Genomic DNA, 13,626 nt, shown 5'->3' with positions numbered 1-13,626 from the left:
AGAGATTTCTAGAGGCTTAAAATGATTAAATAAATCACTCTCTCAGTTTAACCATCTGGCTACAGGCTGACTCGTCTCACCCGGGACATTAGCTGTCTGTTTGACCTTCTGCCAGGTCCAGGTCCAGGTCCAGGTCCAGGTCCATCACAGACCGGACTGACAGACCTAAAAGCAGAGGTTAAACTCTGCCAATTTGCTCCAAAACACTGGACTCATTTCACTGTGACTGTATTTACCAGCAGTGCAGTCTCCTTCTTTAAATAACTACCACATTACCGCAGTGCTACCTCACTAACATTTTTCTTATTCTTCACATCTGAAAAATAATTTGTGTGGAGTGTAAATGTATGGGACTTTTGCTTATATTTCTACTTTTTTTATATATTGTTTATATGTACATATATTTTTGACCTATATGTTTTTATATGTGGTTGGTGTGGTGCAACAGATAACGCCACTACCTGCCTTTGAGCTACCACACCATGTTGGAGACTGGGGTTCGATTCCCGGTCTGGGTGGCTATGCTGCGCTATACCAATAAGAGTCATTGGGCAAGACTCCTAACACTGCATTGTCAAGTCAGGTCAAGTCAGATTTATTTGTATAGCGCTTTTTACAGCTGTTGTCGTCACAAAGCAGCTTTACATAATTAGTAATTAATAAAGGACAGAGACAGAGAAGAAAGAAGAAATAACATGAAGGATCAAAGACCCCCAGTGAGCAAGCCAACGGCGACAGTGGCAAGGAAAAACTCCCTCAGAGCTGGAGGAAGAAACCTTGGGAGGAACCAAGACTCACAAGGGGGACCCGACCCATCCTCCTCTGGTCAGAACTATTTAAACATTAATGATAAAAGTTACCAAACCAGATACAACAGAAAGTTAATAGTTGTGATATTAATAGTGGCAGACAGCCACGAGTCCATCTAGGTTTCAACACGGCCACCAAACAGGCAGCAGCGGCAGGCGGGAGAGCCGCCGGGGGTGGTGGCGGGTGGGGGGGCCCGCTGCCCGGACTGGTAGGTGACAGCTGGTTTGACGCAGGTAGAGGGGACAATCTTCCAGCAGGTCGGGCAGATTGGCCTTCCTTTGTAACACGAGTTACATTGTAAGTCGCTCTGGATAAGAGCGTCAGCTAAATGCCATAAATGTAAATGTATATTTTTACTTATTGTATGTGTAAGCACTGTTTGACTGCTCCTCAGTTTCATTGTAAAATTATGACAATAAAAGCATCTCATCTTATCTTCCAATGTTTTCGAGAAAACAATTTCTAAAATTCCAGTCAAGAGGAAATTAAGAGAGCGATTTAATAAGTTGAGGAAACAATTTTCAGATTATTAAACTGTGGAGACAATTTAAGTATATAAATATCTTCTGCTTTGATGCTTCTTAAAACTATGATAGGTAATGAGGACTTGTATTTAATATTATTTCTTAAAGGGGCTTTAAGATATGACCACATGTTTATAGCGCAGTGTTGGTGTGAATTAGTCTGCATGTGTCTCTTTCCTCAGGATGAAGGATATAATGGGAAACCAGTGTTTTGAGATGAATATCAAGGTCAATATGGGTGAGTCTGAAATCATAATGGACTTTCCTAACAAATGTTTGATGATAATATAGGAAGTTTATTAGCAGTTCATTGCGTTACTGATTTTTCACCAATGTAAATATAGTTTATTTTATGCAAGATCCCAGATGCCAGTGCCGCTGAACGTTTAAAGAAATTTGTTTAACAAAGTTCTTCTCACTGTTTGCAGCATTTGGCATGATGTTTACTGAAGTCTGACTTGTGTTTTAACCCCAGGAAAACTTCAGAGATCATGTGACACGTTTGATGCAGAAGCAGAACGGTAAGTCCTGCAATCTTTGGTTGGGTTTTTTAGTTGTCTTTTCTGGTCACTACACTATGTCTTGACTTTGATCATCTCATTTTAATCCGTAGGTCCAAATGTGAAAATGCCATAGAGCAGGCAAGACTCTCACATTTCAACAAAACACTGGCACTGAACAGGTAACTTTACACTGTCCTTACATTGTATAGTCTTTACAGTGTATTGGTCAATCCAGGGTCCATCTTTCAGGTCAGTGTTTTAATGCTGAATGGTGTATTTCAGAATGCAGATTTGGAACGCTGTTATTGAAAAGCTGCTCCAGAACGATGCTGATGATTTGTGAGTAATTTCGACTTCAGTAACTGATTGTTATAGGAAAACACTCATAGCTGCTCCACATAAAAATCATTGGCTGTTGGGAGTATTACATTTTTGTAACTGTCACAATTGTGTTAATATATGAAAATATATTATGGTATAAACATCAGTACAGTGTACACATCATATAACATGTTCCATATGAGTGGTTGGTGTGGCGCAACAGATAACACCACCACCTGCCATTGAGTTACAACACCATGTGGGAGACCAGGGTTCGATTCCCGGTCTGGGTAACTATGCTGCGCTACACCAATAAGAGTCCTTGGGCAAGACTCCTGACACTACATTGGCCCACCTCTGTAATATGAGTAACCTTGTAAGTCGCTCTGGATAAGAGCATCTGCCAAATGCCATAAATGTAAATGTAAATGTAAATATGCACAATATTGTCTTATAGGTCATTAAAAGCAATGGTTGATGAAAATGCAGACCTCTGTGAAAAGACGATGAAACTTGTAAAGGTGAGTGCTGTATTTATTTACATTGGAATTATGCAATGCTAACATTTTACTGTTATTAGTTACTTTATTTGCCTAGAATACTTATAATTAAGGCCTCAACCCATAAATTTGTACTGATAATTGAGAATTGCTGTTGCACAGGATATGAAATTAATATTAATTTGATTTGATTAATTTTAAATTTCTTTTTCTGTCACTTTATTGCAGGAAACCCGTGAACTTCAGGACCAAATTACAGACGTTCAAAAGGAGAGACTCGGTATTTAGTAGTTTTACATTTCTTGCTGAGGCGCTGCGCTGTAAACATTGCTTTAATTTGCCTGTGCATGCCTTGTTGTAGTAGACCACTCTTAAGGATGTTTTTGCTTAAGGATGTTTTTGTTACTCACTGATTCTCCTAGAAAAAGTGAATCGAGTCTGAATATATAGAGCCTGTCTCATACTATATACTTCAGCACTAACTTGGTAATCAGTTTGGTACTTATGTTCAATGCTTTAAGTTTATATTACATATTTATGTATCAAGATAAGTAAAAACTATTTATCTATAAACTAACATTATAAAACCTGTTAATTTAATTATTTCTTCCTTCAGTCAAACAAGCTCCTGCCAGTTTCCCCAGATCAAGTGGTGCTTCACCACTGACACTGTAACTCAGTCCAAGACTAGGTTTAATTAATGTCCAGGAAAGTGGTATGTGGTGCTCAGACAAAGCTGAGTGTTTCTTGTGGTACATGTGGCATTTTCAAACCTGTGTGTGTGTGTGTGTCTTCCAGAGATTAAAGGGCTTATTAAGAAGAAGATGCAAGAAATTACTGAGCTTAAAACGATGGGAGAGAATCAAGGGCAGGCACAAAAACAGGCTGTGGAGCGAGCAGAGGCAATCCTGCAGAAGTATCGCAAGATCGCCACCATTTCCCAAAATGTCCTCCGGGTAGGTTTGTGCAGTTCTGCTTATTGCAAGCTGTCCTGTAGTAAACTTACAAAATCTGCCCTGCTTGTTATTTGTATTGATATTTCTTTACTTTTTTTTTTAACTAGTGTTTGCATGTTTTCTAGGGCATCATCCTTGCCACCAAGGTGAACTGGATAGATGATCCTAAACTGAAAGACATTGCAATGGGACTGGAAAACATTCCTAACTGAAGAGGATTCGTTTAAAAGCTGCAAATACCAGCAACATGCCGGATGTTTTTGTAATATGGACATTGTAGATATTGGGTTTTGTACCACAGCTCTAAAGGAATGCACCTTTTGAAAACAGTTTAACCAGAGCTTTGGGAAGGAGACCCATGTATCCCCACAGCTGACCCAAGCAGCCTTCTGTTCCTGTGACACACTTTTCTTACTAACCTAGTCAAGAGATTGGCTGAAATGGAATGAGACAGTTTGATGCCTCTTCAGTTGCCCAGTATTTCACGTACAGTGAATGGAGTGAAAGTAGTTTTTTGTGCTGATAAAGTAAGAGCCTCATGTATATTTTCTGTACAGCTTATAAAAGCTTCTCTAAGCATTTTTAGTGTCCTTTGTATTTACATTTTGGGATACTGTGATGAGCAGTATGTATCAGTCTGAGTACTAATTGCATTTCAAGGCCATTAAGAATCAGCAATGGAAAACTGAACACTCAGTCTATGTTCCTAAAGTTGACATCCCTTACACTAGTCCTTTACACATCTTAGATAAACCTTCAAAAACAGTCCAAAGCTAGTGGATGATCCATTTACTGTACATTTTATTTTTTCCCCATGACTCACGAGTGTGAAAATATTAGTCATAATGAAAACAGAATACAAAAGACAGACATTTAATTGCTGCAGAAAATTAACAATCAAGTAAAAAGGCTAGATACACAAGTGCTGATTGATGGGCCTATATTTTCACCACCTGTCCTGCTATGCATGGGCTCACTCTCTTCCCCTCCTCTTGCTTTGGGTGCTGCTGGATGAGTAACCTTCCATAAGTTCCGCCCACCTGTCCTTTTGTTAGACGCCCAGGATTAACGCACACGCAGCCAATCACCTCCTGAAAAGAACAACCATGTTTAAAATAGGATGAATACTGGTAAAGTTGGGCACTGGAGATTGAACCATAGTTCAGGTCTACAGACTTCAGTGATCGAGAGTTTATTCTTTGGTAGTAAAATATGAAACTGGTAGGGTTGTAGGTCATACAATGTCACAGGGAATGGCAGACTCACAATTCCTAATTCAGTTCATTCATTCATTCATATATATATAAATGGTTGGATGCAAGTCATACCAGAAATATAACAAATTCATCATTTGTAATCTGTCTCATTTTAACAGGAATATATTGGATAAGTGGGCACTACTGGGTAACTGGGACAGCCATAATTTTAGGGTGGTTTTAAGGGAAAGCTATTTTGTCTTCCTTATTTATTTACAAGACAATAATGATAATACATTTACATTTATGGCATTTAGCTGACGCTCTTATCCAGAGCGACTTACAAGGGTACTCATATTACAGAGGCCAGTGTAGTGTTAGGAGTCTTGCCCAAGGACTCTTATTGGTGTAGCACAGCATAGTCACCCAGACTGGGAATCAAACCCCAGTCTCCCACATGGTATGGTAGTTCACTGGCAGGTAGTGGTGTTATCTGTTGCGCCACACCAACCATTATAATAACAACAACAAAAATAATTACGATAGTAACTACTGGGCTAAAGACTTTAAACTCAAGCCTCTGAATCCTTTTGCTGTAGTTAAATGAAACTAGAAACCAGAAAGCAAGCAGGAGTCTTGGGTTAGGAAAGGGGTTTGCAGGTTACCCAGAGATCAGCCAGTCACCATTTCCAAGCAAATCACAAGCAAAAGCGCTCATTCAAACACACTCAAACATAGTCCCTTAAGTCCAGTTCTAATAAGAGATGAGGTGTCCCACTTTGCCAGTATTACACAAATCCAACTGTCAGATTCTCCACAGTGTTTAAGAGAGATACGGCACTACAGCTACATTACCTTGATGAAATAGCGCAATTCGGAAGGGACAATCAGAATGTCTGGAGTGAGGGGAAGCAGGCCATACTGCTGAAACCTCTCATAATCCATATTCACCTCATCTGCAGGAGGGTAGAGAGGGTAATAGCTGCCAAAACAAAACAAAAAAAACACATTGAGCAAAAAGTAAACGCATTAGACAAACAAACATGATTTTGATATTGATACTAACCTCCGCTGGGTTAACATGTGCTTCATGATTCTGGAGAATCGATCTGAGCCAGTTGCACTGCAACAAAACAGTAAAACAAAAACAGTGCATGCAATATTTCCAAACCAGTACACAACTAACACAAACTGGTAAGTACAAAGGTCTGATCCTTAAAATGGTTAATTGCCCAGTAATTATGCCTTTTTTTGGTTCCAGCATCTCAATTGTTGGCATAGTTGTTATGCTAAACACTAACATCAACACATTCATTTTAAATTTCTGGAAGAGGACTTCTAAATGTGTTAATCAGTTGAGTCAATTATCATAAATGAATATGCTCTCTTTATATACATGTATGAAAAATGCTCATTATGTGCATATTTAACCATAAACCTTGTCCATATTTTGTTTATCGTTACATTTTATTACATTTCTTATCTCCTAAACTAGCAGCCTGAACCTTTAGTGAGTTATATACCTGCTGATTTCCTCAGCTCCCATGTGAAACAGAATGTCTGTAGAGGTCAAGCCCAAGGTAACCCCATCAATGAGGAGTGTGCAGGGTTCAGGAGCCAAAGTTACTCGCTATGGTGCAAAAAGAACAGATGATTACAGAATGAGAAGAATTCACTAAAGCACTCAGACCGATCTAATGGAATCAAGGTTCTGTCTGAACGTCTTCAGAGACAGCTCACCTGCACATCCTCCTTCTTGAGATCTGGGAGGGTGAAAGGAGGCTGAGGGTAAATGTAATGATGATGAACATCTCGCTGAGATGGAATTAACACCAACTTGCATCCAGTCCTGATGAAAGAAAGACAAAGCAAGTTGAGGAAAGGAAAGGAAAGGTCAGGGTAAAAAGAGGCACAGTAAATCCTGTGACTTTAAATTAAAGTAACTTAAACAGCCAAATTCATGAAGATTCAAAAAACGCACCCCCTGGTTCCATCCACAACGCTGTCCACACATTTGTGGAAGATTGTTTCAAAGGTTTCAGTCACCTGCCCTTTCTGTCAATAAATATGAATGTATATTGTTGGGAAATAAGAAACTTTATGCTTTTATTGTATTTTATAATAAATAAATAGAAAGAAAGAAAGAAAGAAAAAGAACATACCTCAATCTGCTCATGTTTAGAATCAACAAATGGTCCAAGCTGTTTAAGAAACCCAAATCAGTGATTCTGAACAACACAATCACTTAATAAATACCTTTTATTAAATATCTGAGTGTACTGCTGTATTAGCGGTGTAGGCTACACAATCAACAGCCAGCTGTAAATGCATCTAAACAAGAGTGCGTCCATGTGAGTCACTCACCAGTATGCAGACGTCGGGGCGGTCTTTATTTATGATGTTAATCAGGTCAATCAGTGGGTCATAAGCCAGGCTGTCAGAGGGAGTGTACGGCCCACAGGCCACCATCACCATCACAGGCTCCGAGACTGCAGCAGAGACACAGAACTGTGAGACTCCTAATTTAGCATGATGTCCCAGCAACTATATATGAATATATTGCATTAATGCAAAAGTAAGCCATTTAGTATGACCCAGCATGTCTGATGGAGGAGTCTCAGCTCTTTAATAGGAATATTGAGGGTTGCGGCACCGTTTTTGGAGGCAGTGCCTAATTTCTTTAAGACCTCAAATGAAAAACAATACTGTTTACACTTTGCAGCCATGCCATCAAACTCCGATATGGCATGTATTAAGAGGAATTTTATCCAATTAAAATGGCAGAAAATCAAACATACGTACATGTTTTGAGACTGCTTCTCTAGCACCTTCATCAGTGGTCAACAGGACCACTGTCAGCTGGATACCTTTAGTTAGTGGACTATTCTAAACGACTTTAATATACAAAATCTTTGGTCCTAATCTTAATATACAAGGTCTCTGATAGACATTTTCATTCTATTTTTAAAGCAACACTTCGCAGCATTTATACCTTAAAACAGCAGCTTCTATTCTACTGATAGTAATAGGGAGACTAGTGTTGCAGTTTCTGCACAGGGCTCAGCACGCAAGAAACCACACCAACTCAGACAGAATAACGCCCTCAAGGACTGCGCAACACTATATAACTAGAGCCGTATTTGTGTAAAATCCTGTAGGATTTTATCTACCATCTCAGTCCACATGCCTCCTTTGCTATAGATGGTTCTGTATATCTGTATTTCAGTCCAGAAATGCATGTGTTCAGCATGTCCTCTTGGGTTGGCTCAAAGCATGAATTATACTTCCTGACTATAGGAGGAGCTCAGGAGCAAGAAATACCAAGTCTCGCATGAAGCTGCTTTAAGACTTTTTATTTTAAGGATCCACAAGAACAACTGCTTACCCTCGTTCATTTCCTGCTTCGGCTCTGAAGTGGAGTAGAAGGGCAAGGGGACGCCCTGGAGGCGACAAACACACACACAGACAATCAATGCGGCGCATTACGCTTTTATAATGAACATATAAAAGCCACTTTCTGAACTAAAGAAACTAAAGCCCTCCCGGACGTTACAGAAACTCAGAATTAGACACATACCTCATAGAGTTTAGATGCTACAAGCCTTGAACCAGAGGTGTTCATGCCTTCCATGACAACAACCTGAAACAGACAGGTCAACATCTAGTCACTGCAAACTCACTCAGATAATACACTTGTCTGGCTTGGGCAACCAACATGTTTGGCATGTACCTGGCCAGGAAACAGCGAGTAGTCCTTGAGCTCAGACAGGTCCACAGGTACTTGCCTGGCCCCGTGCTCCTGGCTCGCCTCTAGGAGCACAGACTGAGCATTCAGTTTCCCATTGCTGTCACAGCACACCTGTCCCAACACCGATACGGTGTCCTGCAGGAGAGGCAAAACATCACTCAGCTTCCCAGGATGGTTAGGATACACATTAGGACACCCCAGTGGAATCCTTTGATTAAGGCATTTGAAGTAGCGGGTGGTAGGGGATGGCTTAACTTTTTTTCCTGACAAAGCAATTTCTATTTATTATAATTTACAAATGATTTTGAGGACATTTCTTCAGATCTATGTGTTTAGTTGCATTACCTCCATCTCTTAATATTGTGCAAATAATGGTTTTGTTTTTTTACATGACTGTAACCACAGTGTTTGGCAGGAGACCAAGTCAAGCAGAATTGTTATTAATCACCAACAGCTGGAGTATCAACTAGCATTAGGCGAAGAACAAAATACTGACACTACCAAGTCATGAATAGCTGCTTAAAGCATACAATTTAAATCAACATGCTTCTTCTTTCCCTCATTAATTAAATAACCTTTCAGTTTGCTTTGCCAAAGTGACGATGTCAAAACCAACACTACAACACAAATACTAAGTACATACTAACAGATTTTTCGACTAGATTCTGGAGCACTGCTGTGAGGATTTGATTTCCTTCAGGGACAACAGTGACCGTGAGGATGATCATCACCCACTTCATCCATAACTTATGTATACTCAAGTATTGGATGGAGCACCATCACTCCAGAGAACACAGTTCCACTGCTCAACAGCTCAATGCTGGGGGGCTTTATACCCCTCAAGCTCACATCTGGCATTAGGCATGGTGTCAAGAGGTTGAAGTTTATCTGCTCCAGCATGTCCTAATCCATTGGTAGTACTTCTCTACAGGCACTAGTCAAGCTGTGGGTGTGCACCTGCACATCTGTGTCAGTAATTCATTAGAAGGGGTGTTCACAAACATTTGTGGAGGTAGTGTACCTGAGCAGGTAATGATGCTGGAGAGAACTCTTCTATATTGAAATGAGTCCTCAGTTCCTCCCCCAGCACTTCGATCTTTTCGGTCAGAACTGGATCAACAACAAGCATGAAAAAGAATCACTGTTTAGCATCATTAAGTATCTCAAACATCACCTGCTAAAATGTCTCTTAAATATACAAAAAACATTTAATATTCTTCACATTTCTTTTTTGCAAAATGTTTTAATCATTCCCTCTGTGAAGTCTGTAAAATCAATGCTCTTTTCATTCCCCTGAAAGTATTTCAGCTCAGTAAATGGAAGGTGCTCTGTAAACAACCTTATTATTACTATGCCAACATGTCGTTGGGCCAGTCTATTCTAGCAGACCTACCATCGCGCACATCTCTGAGCCTCTGGAACATGTATTTGTAGGAGCTGGTAAGAGAGTCCTCATTTCCTTCAAGCAGATCCACCTGCACCGCTGTCTGGCCTTTCCCTGACCAGCAAGCACTCTGCACAGCCCCAAACATGGCCACCACCTCACCCCGTGCCCCACGCATGCTGTACTTCTGAGAAGGTGTCGCACTGCACACACAGCAACACAAAGAACGGAAAGATATAGACTGGTCAAAAACAAAAGACAGGGATTGTAACCATATCTGCCATTTAAATATTAGGAAAATAGGATTTAATGAATTGTGTTTTAGGCATGTTTGATATAAACAGTATCAGCTAAATTTAAAAGATACCAAAAATATGTACACTGATTGGCCAAAACAGGCCCATGTGCTTAACATGCTGTTGGTTCATTGCTACTGCCAAAACAGCATACTCTACAGGACCTCTGAAGGCATTACTGCACCAAGCCACCAAGACATTACAGCACTGTACTAGACAACTTTCTTCGTTTTTTTGGCATAAGACCAGCAGGAGACCAGCAACAAGGTTAGCAACTATGCAGCACCACACACAGCATCCTCGTTTAACAATCATTGGACATTTTTGAGACTTGTGCAGTCACAGTAGCCCAGAAGGGATCGCCAATGACGAGCCTTAAGCACTGAACACCCTGTTGCCATCTGGTGGTTTGTTCCTTTTTAGACCAGTAGGTAGGTTGATCAGTTCTCACCACTGCTAACCAGGACCGTTCTACAAGCCTCACCACCGCCCTTGACCTGGCAATTTTCTCTTTACAAGAACCAACTGTTCAGATACCATCTAACATACATCTCAGATCTTGAGAAAATGTGCTTCATTTTTGAGTGGATATAAATGTTGTTGCTCATCAGGGTACAGCACTACATTGATGTAAGTTAGCATATCTGCATGGCCTCACATCACCAAGCATGTTTATGGAAGCCTTTTATCTGCTTTGATCGTCATAACGTTGCCAATACTACTGAATGAGATCTAGCAGTATGATGTCTGGATTTGTGTATGCAATGTGAAAGCTGTGTTTACTTACCATGGCGAAAAGCTGGCAGGGGAAAGCAGCAGACCAGGACTAGGTAAGCGAGCAGCACTGCGCTTTGACTGAGGGTGCTCTGGGGTGGTAAGAGCACGCTTCTGAGACCCCTAATAGATATTTAAAAAAAATAAATAAACAAAAATAAAAGTACAGACATGAATACTGACATACTAAAAACTGAATTGAAGCTAGAGCACTAAAATACTAATTAAGAAGGCCACAACAGGAAAAACATTATTTAAAAATGATTTAGAAACCTTGGCAGGGGTGGAATATGAATCCAGTAAATTCTCTTCCTCCTCCTCTGCTTTGATTCTGTTCAAACTGGGTTAAGAAATATAAAGACTTATAACTAGACAGACACTTCATTGGGACAGAGTCCACACCATAAAAATAAATTAGCATAAAACCAACAATGTCCAGTATTCTTAAACTTGTAAAATTGTGGACTATTCTCAAAGACACAAGGATACAGGTCCTGGATGGAATGCACATCTCTGGTGTTGTTAAACTTGCTACCCTTTGCTGAGCCCTTGCCTTTATGCTTTTTATTCAAAACCTGCAAAACAAGCAAACACACACACAAAGGCACATTTACTAATTCATTAAACTAATCAAACTTAGCCAGAGTCCTAGAGTAGTGTTCAGGTATTACATTAAGCAAATGCAAGTTGCTCTGGAAAACACGGTCAGCCAAATGCTATACATGTAAATAGAAATGTAGGTCCCAAGTTGCGGCATATGGTGTGCTGAAATTACTCACCTCATGCTCGAAAGTCTCCAGACTGGTCAGAGTGAGTTTTAAAAGGCCTTTTGTTGTGCTGAAGGCAACCCACTCATTTACTATGTCCTCTCCCTTAATTCTGTGACATAAGCATTGCTCCGTCACTGAGAGAGAGAGAGAGAGATAGATAAAGAGAGAATATAAATAAACCGAAGATAAAACACACAATACAAACCCTTCTCCCTGCTCTCCTCCATCATACTCACTTCTGTCAAGCACCGCATCATCATCACAGTTTATGTCAAAAGTCTCCAGCTCAATTTTTATCTTCTCAGTAACGTTCGCCATCGTACTCAAGACTTGCAAGCTTCAGTTACCAGCCAGGGGTACAAATCTGAAAAACAGCATCCACTGTTGCATGAACCATTATAATACCAGACAAAAAATAAGCAAGACAGGACAGCGAGAGATGTGCAGTCAGTTAGGGTTTCCTGTAAAGAAGAATTCCACTATATTCCACATAAAAACACACAAGCTGAATGCAAATACACTGCCCGGCACCTGATTCACATACAGGAGGTAAAGGTAAAGGTGCACGTATTTGTCACAGCGAAATGTGTCCTCTGCATTTAACCCATCTGGGGGTGAACACACACCTCACATGTGTTAGGGGCAGTGAGTACATACACACACACACACACACACACACACACACACACACACACACACACACACACACAGAGCGGAGGGCAGCCAACTCCAGCGCCCGGGGAGCAGAGAGGGTAAAGGGCCTTGCTCAAGGGCCCAACAGTGGCAGCTTGCCGAGCCCGGGAATCGAACCCACAACCCTGTCATCAATATCCCGGCGCTCTAACCGCTGAGTATAAAACTGAGAAAACACATACATTCACTGGTTGTTTTGGACAGTGAATAAAACCCAGAACTGTGCAATCTAGTCAGAAAGTGTCCCACCATGGTATATATTTATTTATTAATACAGCTGCCTCAGCAAAAACAGCTGACAGCACCAGATCACCAAAAAATGCTCTGCGCAGAAATATAGGCAGAACATCTGGACAGCCTAGATTACTGCATTAGGGTAAAGATAAGGTAATTTAGGTAATATTTAGATAGCTAATGTACAAATATGAAAACACACAGAATTAACACACGACTAATTGCGGCTCTGCGCAGACACAGCGCCACTAGGCAGCACATTTAGACGTGCAGCACAAATCGGCAGAACACCACTGCTGTAAAGAAGTTCACACAGCTTCAGTTCAATAACCCAGCTACTTCTAACCACACCACTCTGAATTACTCTCACTTACTGCAGTAAGAAGTAGCTGGGTTATTGAACTGAAGCTGTGTGAACTTCTTTACAGCAGTGGTGTTCTGCCGATTTGTGCTGCACGTCTAAATGTGCTGCCTAGTGGCGCTGCGTCTGCGCAGAGCCGCAATTAGTCGTGTGTTAATTCTGTGTGTTTTCATATTTGTACATTAGCTATCTAAATATTCCCCTGGATTTCCCTGCAAGATCCTCCCTTCATATTCACTCGTCTCGTAAATACTGAGCTATCGTTCAGAGGAGGACCTGCATAATCAGACCCGGCTACGGTCACGTCTACTGACTAGCCAAGCGGCTAACACTGCAGCACTGTAAACAATGCTAGCAAGCTAACACAAAAAAGCGAGCAAACACCATCAGAACACAACTGCGTTAAATGAGTGCTCTTCTAAACACGAAATAAACTCACAAACTAGCACATCTGTACCTGCTAACCGTGCTAAAGTCGGGAGCGGTCTGTCATCACTTGTCCAGTTCAGATTGCCGCGAAAACGGACCAAACGTCACATCCCGTCCCGGTTTATCA

At 40.8% G+C, this 13,626-nt stretch overlaps 2 protein-coding genes across 2 annotated transcripts in view; one reads left to right on the top strand and one right to left on the bottom strand.

The window, feature by feature from the left end:
- Positions 1-4,159, top strand: part of cenph (centromere protein H) — a 4,665-nt gene extending 506 nt beyond the window's left edge. The window contains exons 3-10 of the mRNA XM_072681508.1: positions 1,517-1,572; positions 1,810-1,855; positions 1,948-2,016; positions 2,120-2,176; positions 2,616-2,679; positions 2,887-2,938; positions 3,457-3,614; positions 3,740-4,159. Of these exons, the coding sequence (XP_072537609.1) occupies positions 1,517-1,572; positions 1,810-1,855; positions 1,948-2,016; positions 2,120-2,176; positions 2,616-2,679; positions 2,887-2,938; positions 3,457-3,614; positions 3,740-3,826 (589 nt within the window). The 3' untranslated portion in view covers positions 3,827-4,159. The remainder of the gene's footprint in view (positions 1-1,516; positions 1,573-1,809; positions 1,856-1,947; positions 2,017-2,119; positions 2,177-2,615; positions 2,680-2,886; positions 2,939-3,456; positions 3,615-3,739) is intronic.
- Positions 4,160-4,413: 254 nt separating this feature from the next.
- pola2 (polymerase (DNA directed), alpha 2) lies at positions 4,414-13,617 on the bottom strand. Its single transcript, XM_072680833.1, has 19 exons — positions 13,528-13,617; positions 12,019-12,146; positions 11,792-11,916; positions 11,502-11,587; positions 11,286-11,343; positions 11,026-11,135; positions 9,952-10,145; positions 9,580-9,668; positions 8,541-8,693; positions 8,388-8,450; positions 8,196-8,250; positions 7,175-7,299; positions 6,973-7,011; positions 6,792-6,865; positions 6,551-6,659; positions 6,334-6,440; positions 5,877-5,933; positions 5,666-5,792; positions 4,414-4,705 (listed from the first exon to the last, which is right to left on the bottom strand). Exons 2-19 carry the CDS (start codon positions 12,098-12,100, stop codon positions 4,553-4,555), a joined length of 1,806 nt encoding a protein of 601 aa, XP_072536934.1. The 5' UTR covers positions 12,101-12,146; positions 13,528-13,617; the 3' UTR covers positions 4,414-4,552.
- Positions 13,618-13,626: the final 9 nt, after the last annotated feature.

This window comes from Salminus brasiliensis, chromosome 6, assembly GCF_030463535.1.
Source record: "Salminus brasiliensis chromosome 6, fSalBra1.hap2, whole genome shotgun sequence".
Taxonomy (NCBI): domain Eukaryota; kingdom Metazoa; phylum Chordata; class Actinopteri; order Characiformes; family Bryconidae; genus Salminus; species Salminus brasiliensis.
The sequence above is the reverse complement of the archived record's forward strand: the minus strand, read 5'-3'. Positions and strand labels throughout refer to the sequence as shown.